The sequence below is a fragment of the Cheilinus undulatus genome, linkage group 23 (genome assembly GCF_018320785.1).
Source record: "Cheilinus undulatus linkage group 23, ASM1832078v1, whole genome shotgun sequence".
NCBI lineage: Eukaryota > Metazoa > Chordata > Actinopteri > Labriformes > Labridae > Cheilinus > Cheilinus undulatus.
The window spans coordinates 28,926,777-28,942,324 of record NC_054887.1 but is presented as its reverse complement, the minus strand read 5'-3'; the positions used below and the strand labels follow the sequence as shown (position 1 = coordinate 28,942,324).

The window sequence follows — 15,548 nt, the reverse complement described above, 5'->3', positions numbered from 1 at the left end:
TTCCTTCTGATTTTTTGTGTTGTTCCAATGCACATAAAGACAACAAACACATGTATACCAAGACATTTGTTGATTGCAACAATTTCTGGGAGAAATGAAGTATTTCTGGAAAAATTCCAGGGGTGCCAACATTTTCATCCATGACTGTAGCTAAAGCCAATGATGCTATGTTAGTTTAAGCTATGCTGCTACTGCTAAAGTAACTACATTTGATTTAGCTATGCTACCTTCATAGATAATGTGGCTACTTTAGCATAAGTCACGTTTGCTACAGCTCATGTTGCTAAAGCTTATCCCAAAGTAGCTATATTGTCTTATGTAGTAATGTTGATTACATAGCTTGCTTAGCTACAGTATCTTTGGCTAAAACTAGGGCGCTTAAAGCGAGCAACCGCACGTGTTGCTACTTCTTAAACATTTCTATACATAAGTTAATCCTGGATTAGACCTCTAACATTTTTCATAGCTTATGTAGCTACTTTAGCATAAGCATTTGCTAATGCTAAAATAGGTAGCCAGACTGTCTTGAAACTGGTGAACTGTTTCTATCGTGCCTCAATTTGAATGGGTGAGATTTTTTGTTCATACTTCTGTTGTGTGTTTTCATAATGCACCCTGGTGGTTTATGATTGTAACAACACTCCACTTTCGAGGAATTTGTCTAGAAATATCCTAAAGTGTTGTAAGATATTTTAATATCACATGCATGTTTTATATTTTTCTTGTACGACTGCACACAGAACACAAATGACACCGTTTTGTCTTAAATTTTACCACAGACAGAAGTTAAGGATCCACGTTTGTATCTTTGTTGTTTAATAAAAAGATACATTTATAATTCAGCATTGGTTTTTGAGTGAAGTGTACCGGCCCTTTAAGAGAGCACTATTCAGTAATGGATATTAGAGCAGAATAATGTCACAGAAACAGTCTACAAAGAGAAGTTTATTTTTTTATTATATTTTTTGTTGCCTTTGAACTAAACAAGATTTTCTAAAATAAAACATTTGTTTTATTTGAAATATTCAAAAAATGTACATGTCTGTTAGAAAGTGAGTGAATCCACCATCTTTAGTCCAAACTTTAAGAAGCCGTAGACACTGAGGACGTCTCTGTCTTTGAAGAAACTTCAGAAGATTCTTCCATTTTCCTCCCGAACACTGTCTCCATGATGGCACCGTGAAACTACAGACAGAACAACAATCAGGTTTTAATTATATAACAACCTGCTCCAGAGCCACATGGGTCCTCTGTAGTTTGTCTAATGTGGAAGTACAAAGTAACAGGAAGTCTGACATTAAGAGTGTCTACTGATGCCGTTCCACCATGCTGAAAAGCCCGTCATATCTGCATCATCTGTCATTATTTATATGTTTTGGGACCCCTTTGAGAATGAGCTGATTCATCTCATATTTTTGGTCTAGGCTTCGTTGGCTAATGTAATAACAGGCTAACAAGACCATCAGTCTGTAAAAACAACTCAGCAACAATAAACATGTATTTCAAATACAGCTGTATTATTAACTGTATTTGATGATACTTCAGATGTATTACTTTTATTCTTACGCCACTTCTTGGCTTGTGGATGAGCTCTGTTACTGGATAGTCTAAGTGCTGCTGATTCCAACTTTAATCTCAGAATTCTGATTTTAATCTCAGATTTTGGACTTGAATCTCAGAATTCCAAATTTAATCCCAGAATTCTGACTTTTTTCACAAAATTCTGGCTTTAATCACAGAATTCTGACTTTAATCTCAGAATTCAAACTTTTCCCTCAGAATTCGGATTTTTTTCTCAGAATTCTAAATTTAATCTCAGAATTCTGACTTATGGAACACTTAAAAATGGGAACACTTAAAAAAAACATTGTAGGTTAAGACTAATGATGGGAATTCTGCTCTTATTAGTGATCTGGCTCTTTTGGCTCCCAAACGACGCTTCATATGGGTACCAGTTTGGCTTCATTTGACCTGCCAGATTTGTTGATATTTGTGCTGATATTTTACTCCAATTAGGCTTAATTTTTTAAGCAATGAAAATATCATGCAATATCAATTTTTGGAAAAGGGGTTTGTACATGCAGGGATTCCTAACATACACAATATTGCACTCTATGAACTCATAAGGTGCTTTTATTGTCAATGTGACAATAAGATTAGCATGAGTAATTCTAATTGGGTACTGATTTACCTACAACAGCTCACCTGTGTGTGCACTCACCTGTTTGTTCATGAAGACGTAGATCAGGGGGTTGTACACACAAGAGCTCTTGGAGAATAATGCAGGGATGCTGACCAGCCGGTAGTCTTTGTTTTCTTCTGGCGAGTAGGCGAAGTAAAGAGCGGCGGCCATGTATGGCCCGTAGCAGACGATGTAGGATCCGACCATGACCACGATCATCCTCGACACTTCCTTCTCCGCCTTCTGGGTGGAGGCGGACTCTTGCTGCTGAGCTGCTACCTGAGGACAAATCCACAAGGAATTAATTGGTCAGACAGATGTAGAACCTGTTGGAGAAATGAATACAGGTGTTACTCACAGCTCTCAGGGCGCCCAGCAGCTGCGAGTAGGAGAAGATGATGATGCTGAGTGGAGCGATGAAGCACGTAACAATCAGAAAATTGGTGTAGGAGTCGGTGTGGTATTCCTCATTGTGGGTGTACCAGTCAGGTCCACAGGAGCAGCCCAGGCCTTCAGGGATGTACCTGAGACAGAGACAGGATCTGGTTACATCATTATGTTTAGGTCACCTGCAGAGGCCTCATCCAGGTGTTTACCTTACCTGCTCCACCCAAAGAAAGGCGGGATCGCACAGCCGACCCCCATGAACCAGGTGAAGCCCACAGCAGCCAGAGCGTGATTACTGCCGAACTTAAAGGCTCCAAAAGGTTTACAGATGACCAGGTAACGCTCGAAGGACAACACAGCAAGAGACCAACATGTCACAAGAGCTGAGAACAAGATACAGGAGACAAGATACTTTAGACAGGTTACATAACACAGGTTACAGGAGGCATGATACAAAGGACAACACAGTGAGAGACCAGCACGTCGCCAGAGTTGAGAACAGGAAACAAGCTACAGAGGTCAAGATACAGGATATATCAGACAGGGGACAAAACTGTAAGTGACCAGCATGTCACCAGAGCTGAGAACAAGATACAGGAGACAAGATACTTTAGATGGGATACATAAGGCAAGTTACAGGAGACATGATACTTTAAACAGGAAACAAGCTTTAGGAGTCAAGATGCATCAGACAGGAGACCTGATACAAGAGATAAAACATTAGGAGGCCAGCATGTCACCAGAGCTGAGAACAGGAAACAAGCTACAAGGCTTAAGATACAGGATAAATCAGACAGGAGACAAAACAGTAAGTGACGAGCATGTCAGCTGAGAACAAGATACAGGAGACAAGATACTTTAGACAGGATACAGGAAACAAGATTCAGGAGTCAAGATACAGGATACATCAGACAGGAGACATGATACAGGAGACAAAACGGTACGTGACCAGCATGTCACCAGAGCTGAGAACAAGATAAAGGAGACAAGATACTTCAGACAGGAAACATAAAGCAGGTTACAGGAGACATGATACATTAGACAGGATACAGGAAACAAGATTCAGGAGTCAAGATACAGGATACATTAGACAGGAGACATGATACAGGGGACAAAACTGTAAGTGACCAGCATGTCACCAGAGCTGAGAACAAGATAAAGGAGACAAGATACTTCAGACAGGAAACATAAAGCAGGTTACAGGAGACATGATACATTAGACAGGATACAGGAAACAAGCTATGGGAGTAGAGATACAGGATACATCAGACAGGAAACGTGAAACAGGAGACAAAACGGTACGTGACCAGCACGACAGCAGAACTGAGAACAAGATGAAGGAGACAGATACAATAGACGAGATACAGGAAACAAGATACAGGAGTCATGATGCATCGGAGAGGAAATAGGAGATATGATACAAGAGACAACACGGTAAGGGACCAGCATGTCAAAAGAGCTGAGAACAGGACACAGGCAACAACATACATTAGACAGGATCAGGAGACAAGACATATCAGACAGGATACAGGAGACAAGATATATTTGACAAGATACATCAGACACATTACAGGGGACATGATACAGGAGACAACATGACAGGAGGCCAGCATGTCACCAGAGCTGAAAGCAGGGTACAGGAGAGAAGATAGTTTTGAAAAGATACAGGCAAGATACATCAAGATACATCAGACAGGATGAAGGACACAAGATCCCTTAAACATGATACATGAAACAAGACTCATCAGACAAGACACACCAGGCAAGATACACCATATAGGACAGAAGAGACAAGATGCATTAGATATGTTAAAGTAGACAGGATACATTGCGCAGGATACAGGAGACAATATACATCCAACAGAATGCATAAAAAAGTAACAGGAGACAAGATACAGGAGGCAACAATGTACATCAGACGAGATATAGAACACAAGATACATTAGACAGGTCAAAGGAGACAAGATACAGAAAACAACATGGCAATTGACTAGACTGTCACCAAGCTGATAACAGGATATAGGAGACAAGATATATCCAACAGGGTACAGGAGACAAAATTCACCAGGTAGGATACATCAGTTATGTTAAAGAAGACAAGATACAAGAGACAGGGTACATCAGACAGGACACAGGTGCCAAGATACATCACACAGGATAAAAGAAATACGATACAAGAGACAAAGCCCACAAGACAAGACAGGAAACAAAAGGATACTAGGGACAAAAATAGTGCCGGACTAGATACATCATGCAACATGCATGAAAAGGATAACATCATGCAGGATGCGTCAGGTGTCAGACAAGGTATCAGGTACATCAAATAAGAAACATCAGACAGCAACAAGGAAACAAGATAGAGGAGACACATTACAGGTTTGATCAGACAGGGTACTTCAGCCAGAGACAAGATGCACAAGTCAAGATACCTGACTGATGGTATATGGAAAAAGCCATATGAGACAAGGTACACCGCACAAGATACATGAGATGGGATGCAAGAGAAAAGATTCAGGTGACAAGATACCAGGACAAAATCCCTGAGACAAGATGTATGAGCAGATGTTAGCTGCTGTGATTTACATGTAGCTAATGGGATTTACTTTGACCTTAAGTTATTTACCTGGAGCTGTTATTTACCTGCAGATGTTGTTATTTACCTGCAAATGTTATTTAACAGTGGTGTAGATTATTTACCTGCTATAGACCCCATGGCAGACTCCATAGCACACAGGGTGTGTCCAAGGAAGTAGTAGCCTCTCAGGGTGGAGATGAACACCTGACTGACAGAGAAGGTGGCGAAGATGAATCCGGCCAGGGAGATGTTGATCAGGACATAATTCAGTGGGACTCGAATCTTCTTGTACTTTGCCGAGACGAAAAGAACGATGAAATTTAAAGGCGTTCCAGCAAAAAAGACAAAGCCCATGAAGGCCGTCTGCAGGTAAAATGCCCAAAGAGGTGCCAGGTGATACTGGGGCCCCTCGAAGGGGCTCACTTTGGAAATGTTCTCATGCAGGTGGAAGTATTTCCCCATGGCGAGTTTTGAAGCATACCTGTTGATTTTAGCCTCTTTATATACGCTCATAAACCACTTACACAAAAGATTTACTCCGATGAGCTTCTTTAAGTTTTGCTAAAGTCAGGTTTTTGGATTAAGATCTTCACGTTTCTCATCCCTTTAACCCTCTTCTCCACTCACAGAAGATTTCTGCACGGCAGGTTAATCTGCTTACAGAGATCAGCGGAAAAAGCCTGACATCCGCAGCGTGCCTCATATGTATTCATGTTACAAGATAAACCACTCAGTCTATACAATAATAAAAACCACATGTCTGAGGATAAATAATCATTTTATTAAATATACTGGGCGTCTGTGATGACAACAAAATAAATAAATATACTGTGTCTCAGTCTGATAAGCGTTAAAAGTCAGGGAATAATGCTGAAATGTGTCATCTGAGCTGATTTATCCTCAGATTTGAGAGAAACATCCAACATCACTGCTGAGTTAAACTACCTGCTGGACCCTAGATGTGTTAAAGTATTAACCTGTTGAACTATTAACCTGTTAAACCTTCAACCTGTTGTATTAACTCCATTAAACAATTACTCATGAATCAATCAACCCTTCAACCATTAACCTTATTAACACAGTGAAGCAGAGAGCCTTTGCGTACAGTGTTTACATGTTTAAAGACTTTAAATCAGCTGGGCATCTTTAATAGACTTATTATTCCATTCTTCTCATTATAAACACAGACAAACAGCGCTCTAAAGCCATAAGTCTTAAATTTATATTATATTAACACACTGAATGTTACCTCTCCTCTAATATTTTGGCTTGGCTTCATTTTCAAAAACATTTCCACGTTATTGGTGATACCAGGTTGTAGGTCAAAGGCTACAGTGACTGGGTCTCATGTTAATCCTTTGCATGTGAAGACAATATCTCAAGAGGTTGAGGGATACAGTTTAAACTTTGCACTTTGAAAAATGTACTTTTGGAAGTCAATAATCAAGGCCATGGGGTCTAATGATTACCCTTGTTTGTTGAAGAAATATCCCAAGGGCACTCCAAGGAACAGCCTTTTGACTTTGATCAAATGTCCACAATGGCTTGGGAATGAACTGATTAGATTTTGGAGGTTGTAGGTTAAAGGTCAATTGAATTGACCTATCACTAAGCCCTGTACCTGAGCTCACAATCAACACGCGCTTCAAGTCAATGGTTATCAGTTGGATGGGCTGTAGCTACAGTTAACACTGATGTCTGATTGTCAGAGAAGGTCTGAGGTCAAGGTGATTGGGCCTCATGTTCAACCCTTGCTTTCTTGTGAAACACAATATCTCAAGAAAGCTTCAAGGGATTTTCTTAAAATTTTGGGGAAGTGCCCACTCTGACCCAAGGGTAGGGGAATGCATTTGACAACATTGGGCCTCATGTTCATCCCTTGTTAGTTAACACAATATCTGAAGAATGCTTTCAGGTATCTTCTTGAAATTTTGCAGAAACATTAACCCTAACTCAAGGATAACCTGAATACATTTGAAGGTACATGGTGGAATTGATTGGACCTGATGTTCATCCCTTGCTTGTGAACACAGTATCTCAAGAAATCTTTGAGGGATTTTCTTAAAATTTTGCCGAAGTGTCCCTGTGACTCAAGGGTAGGCCTCATGTTCATCCCTTGCTAGTTAACATGATATCTAAAGAATTCTTCCAGGGATCTTTGCAGAAACTTTGCAGAAATGCCAACCCTTACTCAAGGATAACCTATGTACATTTGAAGGTCGAATTGGTCGGGCCTCATGTTCATCCCTTACTTGTAAGCACAGTGTCTAAAAGTTTTGATGGATTCTCTTTAGACTCCATACAAACATCCACCCTGACTTAGGAGTGAAATGATCAGACATTGAAGATTATTGGTCTGAGATCTATGTGATTTGGCTTCATGTTCAACCCTTGCATGCTAATATAATATCTCAAAAAAAGCTTTAAGAGATTTTCTCAAAATTTTGCGGACGTGTCCACTCTGACTCAAGGGTAGGGGAAGCATTTGATGGCATGGGGCCTCATGTTCATCCCTTGCTGGTTAACACAATATCTCAATAATGCTTTTGGGGATCTTCTCGAAACCTTGCAGAAAAGTCAACCCTAACTCAAGAATATCCTGAATACATTTGAAGGTACGTGGTGAAATTGTTTAGGCCTTATGTCCATCCTTTCTTGTAAGCACAGTATCTACAGGTTTTGAAAGATTTTCTTCAAACTTTGTACCAATATCTGCTCGAACTCAGGAGTGACAAGATCAGACATTTGAAGTTTGTTGATTGGGCCTCATGTCCATCCCTTGCTTTCTTGTGAACCACAATATCTCAAGATTTTCTTAAAATTTTGTGGAGGTGTCCACTCTGACTCAAGGGTGGCTGAATGCATTTGAAAGCATTGGCCTCATGTTCATCCCTTGTTAGTAAACAATGCTTTCAAGGATCTTCTTGAAATTTTGCAGAAACATCAACCCTAACACAAGGACAACCTGAATATATTTGAAGGTACAAGGTCAAACTGGTTGGCCCTTATGTTTATCCTTTCTTCTAAGCACAGTATCTAAAAGTTTTGAGGGATTTTCTGAAAACTTTGTACAAACATCTACTCTGACTCATGAGTGAAACGATCAGACATTGAAGATTGCTGGTCTCAGAAAAAGGTGATTGAGCCTCATGTTTATCCCTTGCTAGTAAACACAGTATCTCAAGAATGCTTTCAGGGATCATCTTGAAACTTTGCACAAAAGTCAACCCTAACTCAAGGGTAACCTGAATACATTTGAAGGTACAAGGTCAAACTGGTTGGGCCTCATTTTCATCCCTTCTTGTAAGCACAGGGAGCAATTGTCTTCAAACTTTCTACAAACATCCACTCTGACAGGAGTAGACATTGAAGATTGTTGGTCTGAGATCAAGATGATTGGGCCTCATGTTCAACCCTTGCTTGTGAACACAATGTCTCAAGAAAGCTTTCACTTGTCTACTTGAAATTTGCAGCATTATCCACTCTAGCTTAAGGGTAAACTGAAAGAATTTGGAAGTACAATGTTGAAAGTTAATGTGATTGGGCCTCATGTTCATCCCTTGTTTGTAAGCACGGTTTTATAAAGAAAGTTTTAAGGGATATTTCTCAAACTATGCATGAATATCTACTCTGACTCAGGGGTGAATGTTGAAGGTACGATGCCAAAGGTCAAGGTGATTGGGCATTATGTTCATCCTGTGCTTGTAAAGGTGATACAGCAAAAATGCTCTGACAGATTTTCTTCAAACTTTGCTTGAATACCCACTCTGTCTCCAGGATGAAATGGTCAGACTGAAGGTCAGAGGTTACAGGTCAAGACTAGGCCTCATGTTCATACCTTGCTTGTGAACACAATATTTTAAAAATGCTTCAAGGGATTTTCTTGAAATTTTGCAGAAGTTACCTCTTTATCTTGGATGTAAACTGAACAGAATTCAAGCTGATTGGGCCTCAAATTCATCCCTTGCTAGTAAACACAATATATAGAGAAATTTTTGAGGAACATTCTTGGAATTGGTACTAATATCCACTCTGACTCAGGAGAGTTGTAGATAAGAGGTCAAGGTGATCGGACCTCATTTTCATCCTGTGCTTGTAAAGACAATACCTTATGAATACTTTAAGAAATTTTCTTGAAAAGTTCCAAAATTTGACGTGTGCACAGAGGCGTTCTACTAAATACCCTGGCTGTCACAAGTGATTTGAGTTATGGTTGTCTTTCTATCAGCTCCAATTAGTCATCATCCACAGCCTTTGCCATCAACAAAGCATTTTAGCCTAGAACTGACATTCACGGGATATTTCCCCTTTTTCTCACCATTCTATGTAAACTGCATGAAAATCCCAGTAGATCCTGCACAACCATATCAAGTCCAAAATCTCTTAAATCACCTTTTCTCCTTTCTGATGCTTGTTTTGAACTTCAGCAGGTCATACATACCTAAATGCACTGGTTTCTGTATTTGTTACGGTAGGTTTATCTTAAATATATATGTTACATGAATGCACAGTACTAATCTGTATTTAAAGGACGGAGCGGTGCGGCTCAGTGGAGTCAGTAAATCCAATAAGAACCTTTAATTTTCACTCTGTGTGCTCTTTATGAGTTCAGGTCTAATCCGGATGTTTCTGATTTACCTGTCCAGGTCAACTCCATCAATCCTCTAAATCCTGAACACATCGTCAGTAAAGCTGATTAGGGTCAAAAAGCCGGACCAGTAACTTTTAAACCAACTGGTGAAGAAGGGTTAATCTGAGAGAGGTCATGACGTAAACACGAGCCCTTTTTAAAAAGCCCACACAACAGTCTGAAAACCACTCCTTCAGGTGGAAGCTCCACCAACTCTTCAACTTATCGTTTGGTCAACTTACAGAAGGTCAACTCAGAGCTCCATCAACTCTTCAACTAACCACTCCATCAACTCAACATTCTGTCAACTCAACGCTCCATCGTTCAGTCAGCCTACAGAAGGTCAACTCATCAACTCAACAGATCATCAACTCATCATTCCATTAACTCAGAGGGTCAGCTCACCAAGCCATCAACTTATCTCAACAAACGATCAACTTTTCAACTCATCATTCGATCAACTCAACAAGCCATTAACTCTTCAACTCAACACGCCGTCAACTCAACTCAACAAGCCATTAACTCTTCAACTCAACAAGCCATCAACTCAACTCAACAAGCCATCAACTCTTCAACTCAACAAGCCATCAACTCTTCAACTCAACAAGCCATCAACTCTTCAACTCAACATGCCATCAACTCTTCAACTCAACAAGCCATCAACTCAACTCAACAAGCCATCAACTCTTCAACTCAACAAGCCATCAACTCTTCAACTCAACATGCCATCAACTCTTCAACTCAACAAGCCATCAACTCTTCAACTCACCGAGCCGTCAACTCATCAATCTGTCATCTCATTATCTCATCAACTCTTTGATCCATCAGCTCACCAAGCTGTCAGCTCTTTAACCTATCAACTAATCAACCAACCACACTTTCCACTTAGCACTCGATCAACCGTTTAACTCATCACTTGGTCACCTCACAGAAGGTCAACTCGTCAGCTCACTAAACCAAACCATCAACCCGCTGCTCCATCGACTTACTACGCCCTCACCTTAACAATCCTTTAACTGGTCTCGCCATCAACTTTTCCAATCACCATTCAGTCAACTCACAGAAGGTCAATTTGTCAGCTTATTATCTCATCAGCTCATCATCTCCCTAAGCTGTCAACTCTTTAACTCATCAGCCTAACCCATTGACCAACCACTCTGTGAACTCACCAACTTACCAAGTCATCAACTCTTTTACTCATCATCTTATCACTCATCAGGTCATCAACTCACCACTCTGTCAACTCATAGAAGGTCAGCTCATCAATTCTGTTCTCTAGCTTGCTTCCAAAGACATGCTCGTTAGGTTAATTGGCATCTCTAAATTGCCCGTAGGTGTGTCTGTGAACATGATTGGTTGTTTGCTCCGTTACTGCCGACCAGTACAGGGCGTACCCTGCCTCTCTACCAATGACAGCTGGTATTGGTTCTACCCACCTGCGACTCTGTTTGGATGGATAACAATTATAAGAAAAATCCATAAAGGTAACAGTAATCCTAATCAGGTTAACACTAACCCTAGTATCTGTAGTTACTTCTGTAAAACCTTAACATTGAATGTATGTATTGCTTTTAAGAAGTCCTTTATTTGTGGGCTGAAAGCAGAGAAATGATCGATTTCTTCTGGAAGGAGCTCAAACTCATTGATCTTCAGAGCCGGGGCTGTATCATAACCAGGCTGTGAGTTTTATGTAGCATGGGTATGATATGACCTCACTTTGGAGATAAAAACCTGCAGAAATATTCACCTTCATCTGCTGCATTACTTTATCAGAGCACTCCTCTCAAAGGTCAAAGGTCACAGTCCTTCACAGATCTTGAATTTCTTGACTCAATCTTAAACTTCAGTGTTTCATTTATAAAGTTGTATCTGTCTCATCTCACAATAAAAGAATAAACTTGTGAATATCTGTCTTTAATGAACACTACTTTTTAACTAAGTCATTGCATTAACTACAGTTCATAAGCATTAATTGGGTAAATACCCTAGCATGGAAAGAGAGGATAGACCGAGGATAGGTGTTTGGATTTACTAACTATGCACAACTCTTCCTTTAGAAAAAAAATAACGTATGTTATCAGGGGCAAACAAGCAGTCTCTCACACACACTCAATCCCTAGACGATTCTGATTTACCCAATAGAATATGACATGAGAATAGTAGACTATTGCAAACTTAAAGTCTGTTATCCCATTCAAGCAAGGGTTAGGATTGTCTTCACTGGGGGGAATTGGATTTAATTATTGAAACAAGCACTTTTTCTTCTTTAGCAGCAAGTAAGAGGCTTGTTTAAGCAAGCTTTATGCCTGTAATTAACAGCTGTTAAATCGTTAACATGCTGGCTACATCAGCCTCACTGAAAATGTTGGCTTTAACACACCAATGCTGCCATGCACTTTTTCTCTTTTGCACCATCATTTTGTCTTGTTTAGGAAATTAACTGATAGTAGAAGGATGTCATGGAAGGCTATTTTCCTTTGTAAGGTCTAAATGAGCTACCGTCTCCTCTGCTGAGGTCCACAGGCTCCTAAACTTGACCATCCTGTCAGAGCAGAAGGTTTAAAACCAGGGTAAAGGGTCATTTGACCAGAGCATAATCACATATTTCACAGCTGCTGATATGCTGATTGATGTAATGGTAATCTGTTATGGTTTGGGGTTTTTTTCCCCTCCTTTTCCTGTGGTTTTTACAAACATGTATGGAACCTTCTGTCTTGTAGAGATTTTTATATCTCAAGGGTAAATAAAGTTTAAATCATTAGTAGGCATCTGGCAGCCCCAGGCCACGTGCAGCCCTCCTCTTCACCCTGTGCAGCCTGAGATCAAAACTTTAAAGATCATGGGACAAGAAGAAAACATAATAAAATCTGCAAGCAATATTTCTATAGTTATGTTTGATTAATCATATATGTTAGGTTCTCTGCAAGAAATAAAAGGCTGTAATAGATCCTGACTGAATGTTTTATACGCGTTAATCCAGGGGTGTCGAACTCCAGGCCCACCATAACCGGCCCACCAGTATGAGGTCTGCAGATTTCCTCCTGTATAAAAATGTAAACTTCATCTTGATTATTTTAAATATCCTTGTTAAGCCATTAAAATCTGAAAAGGTGAAGTAAGAAAGATTTCATAAAAAGTCAAGAATGTGGGAAAGAAATAAATCTGTGTTTTTATTACATATTTTCAATATTTCATCTCAAGATTATGACTCAAATTTATGATTGTGACTTTTCATGTCACACTTTGACCTTTTCAACTCATAATTTGGATTTTATATGTCACATTTTTATCTTTTCGATTCCCAATTTTAAGTTTTAAGTCATATTTGACCTTTTTGACTCCTTACGTTGGCTTTTTAATCCCATATTTTGACTTTAAAACTCATGATTTCAATTTTTTCTCATATTTGGCATTTTAAATAAAAATTTTTACTTTTTATATCATATTTAGACCTTTTAGACTCCCAATTTTAAATTTGAGTCATATTTTAGAATTTTTTAGTCATTGTTTTGAATTCTAGCTCATATTTTGACATTTTCAACCCCTAATTTGGGGTTTTTCATCCCATATTTAGACCTATCAGACTCCCAATTTCAAATTTAATTTCATATTTTGACTTTTAAACTCATGAATTCAAATTTGATTTCATATTTTGACCTTTCAAACTTATGATTTTAACTTTCTCCTCATATATTTGCTCTTTAAAAACATTATTTTTCTACTTTAATATCATGTTCTGATCTTTTGAACTAATAAGTTGCCATTTTTATCTCAGATTTGAGCCTTTAAACTTATCATTTTTACTTTTTAAATTACCAAATTTATTTATTATCAGTGCTGTTTTTTAATATTTTATTGAATTTTATTACTGTTGAAAATGAGGCTGACAGTTATGGTTAAATGTTGACCCTGTAAGTCTTTTGGGTTAAACCTAAATCCAGAATCCAGCCCCTGCTGTGATTGAGTTTGACACCCCTGCCTTAATTTGTATAAAAGGCTGTAATCAGTAAGTATTATGATCAACTCATTGAAAAAAAACACTTCAAGTCTGTGTTTAGCTAATTAAGCTAAGCATTATTATTTTAGCATTCAGTTTAAAAATATAAAAGAAGGTTTAAGCTGCCCATCCCTGGATTAAATCAAAAGAAAATGTTTTAGGAACTTGGTCTGGCGTATCTGTCTTTACATACAGGTAAAACTAAAATTCAACTGCTTTCAACCACAACTTAAGAAGCTTCTATTTTTTGCACAACCCCAAATGCCAAAAAAGTTGGGGTTTTGCAAAATGTGAATTAAAACAGAATTGAATGATTGTCAGATCTCATAAACCCACATTTTATTCACAACAGAGCATAAACAACATATAAGATGTTTAAAGTGAGACATTTGATCATTTCATAAAAAACATTAGCACATTTTGAATTTGATGGCAGAAACTCATCTCCAAAAAGTTGGGACGGCACAACAAAGGGTGGAAAACAGCTGGTTCACCAATCTGCGAAAAACTGTCTAGAAATCATAAAACTTTTTGGGCCCTAAAAGGGAACCCCATTAAAATAGACATGACTCTTCACTGGAAATCACTGCATGGGCTCAGGAACACTTCCAGAAATCACTGCCTGTCAACAAAAGCTGGCCGTGCCATCCACAAATGTAAGTTAAAACTGTATCATCTAAAGAAGAAGACATGTGAAAACAATCCAGAAACACCGCCATCTTCTCCGGGCTAAAGCTCACTTTAAATGGACTGAAGCTAAATGGAAAACTGTGGACAGATTAATCCAAACTTGAAATTCGGATGACCATGGATGACTTGTCCTGCTGACTCAAGAGGAGAAGAAACATCTATCTTGTTATTCTGGCTCAGTTTTAAAGTCTAAATAGTAGTATGGGGTTGCATTAGGGCCTATGGTGCGGACAGCTTACACCTGGAAAGGAACTATCAATGCTGAAATGTAGATAGAGGTTTTAGAGCGAAATCTGCTCCCATCAAGACAACGTCTCTTTCAGGGAAGGCCTTGACTATTTCAGCATGACAATGCTAAACCACATCCATCACAACAGCATGGCTTCACAGAAGAGGAGGCATGCCTGCTGTCCAGACCTTTTACCACTAGAAAACATTTGGAGCATCATACAACAAAAAAACATCCAGCAAAGACGACCCAGGACTGTTGAGTGGCTAGAATCTACAACAGACATGAGTGGGGCAACATTCTTCTCCCAAAACTCCAGCAACTGGTCTCCCAGATGTTTACAGAATGTTGGGGATGCTTCACAATGGTAAACATTGCCCTGTCCCTATTATTTTGAGATGTGTTACTGCAATCAAATTCAAAATAAGCAAATATTTTTCATGAAACGTTAAAATGTCTCAGTCTCAACATCTGATTTGTTGTTTATGTTCTGTTGTGATTAAAAAAAATGAGTTGATTAAGTTCGACAATCATTCCATTCTGGTTAATTTACATTCTAAACAACGTCCCAACTTTTCTGGAATAAAGCTGTTACATCAGTTTAATTTATTTATTTTATTTTATTTATTTATTTATTTATTTTGGACCCCTCTCAAACAAGATGGTTCACGTCAAGGGGCTGAACAGAAATAAAATTGATATCAAAATATTAATATTTTGGATAACATTCCCTATGTTCTTCTGCTCCAAACTTTAATTTTATTTTTATTATAATAATACAATTCTTCATGTGGTTCTCCTGTCAGACTAGAGAGGAACTAACGTTCGTGCCCGTGTTTCGTTCCGGTCCGGGTTGCT

The 15,548-nt window shown here is 38.9% G+C and overlaps 1 protein-coding gene across 1 annotated transcript; it reads right to left on the bottom strand.

Moving 5' to 3' along the window:
- Positions 1-28: 28 nt before the first annotated feature.
- Positions 29-5,606, bottom strand: opn1sw1 (opsin 1 (cone pigments), short-wave-sensitive 1). The gene is made up of 5 exons (XM_041780516.1): positions 5,267-5,606; positions 2,784-2,952; positions 2,541-2,706; positions 2,222-2,461; positions 29-1,185 (listed from the first exon to the last, which is right to left on the bottom strand). Exons 1-5 carry the CDS (start codon positions 5,604-5,606, stop codon positions 1,084-1,086), a joined length of 1,017 nt encoding a protein of 338 aa, XP_041636450.1. The 3' UTR covers positions 29-1,083.
- Between the last annotated feature and the right edge of the window lie 9,942 nt (positions 5,607-15,548).

Coding starts and splice junctions, on each gene's coding strand:
- opn1sw1 (XM_041780516.1), bottom strand. CDS start 5,606: ATGGGGAAATACTTCCACCTGCATGAGAACATTTCCAAAGTGAGCCCC. Junction 2,953..5,266: donor TGCCATGGGGTCTATAGCAG/GTAAATAATCTA, acceptor TCTTGTTCTCAG/CTCTTGTGACATGTTGGTCT. Junction 2,707..2,783: donor CCTTTCTTTGGGTGGAGCAG/GTAAGGTAAACA, acceptor TCTCTGTCTCAG/GTACATCCCTGAAGGCCTGG.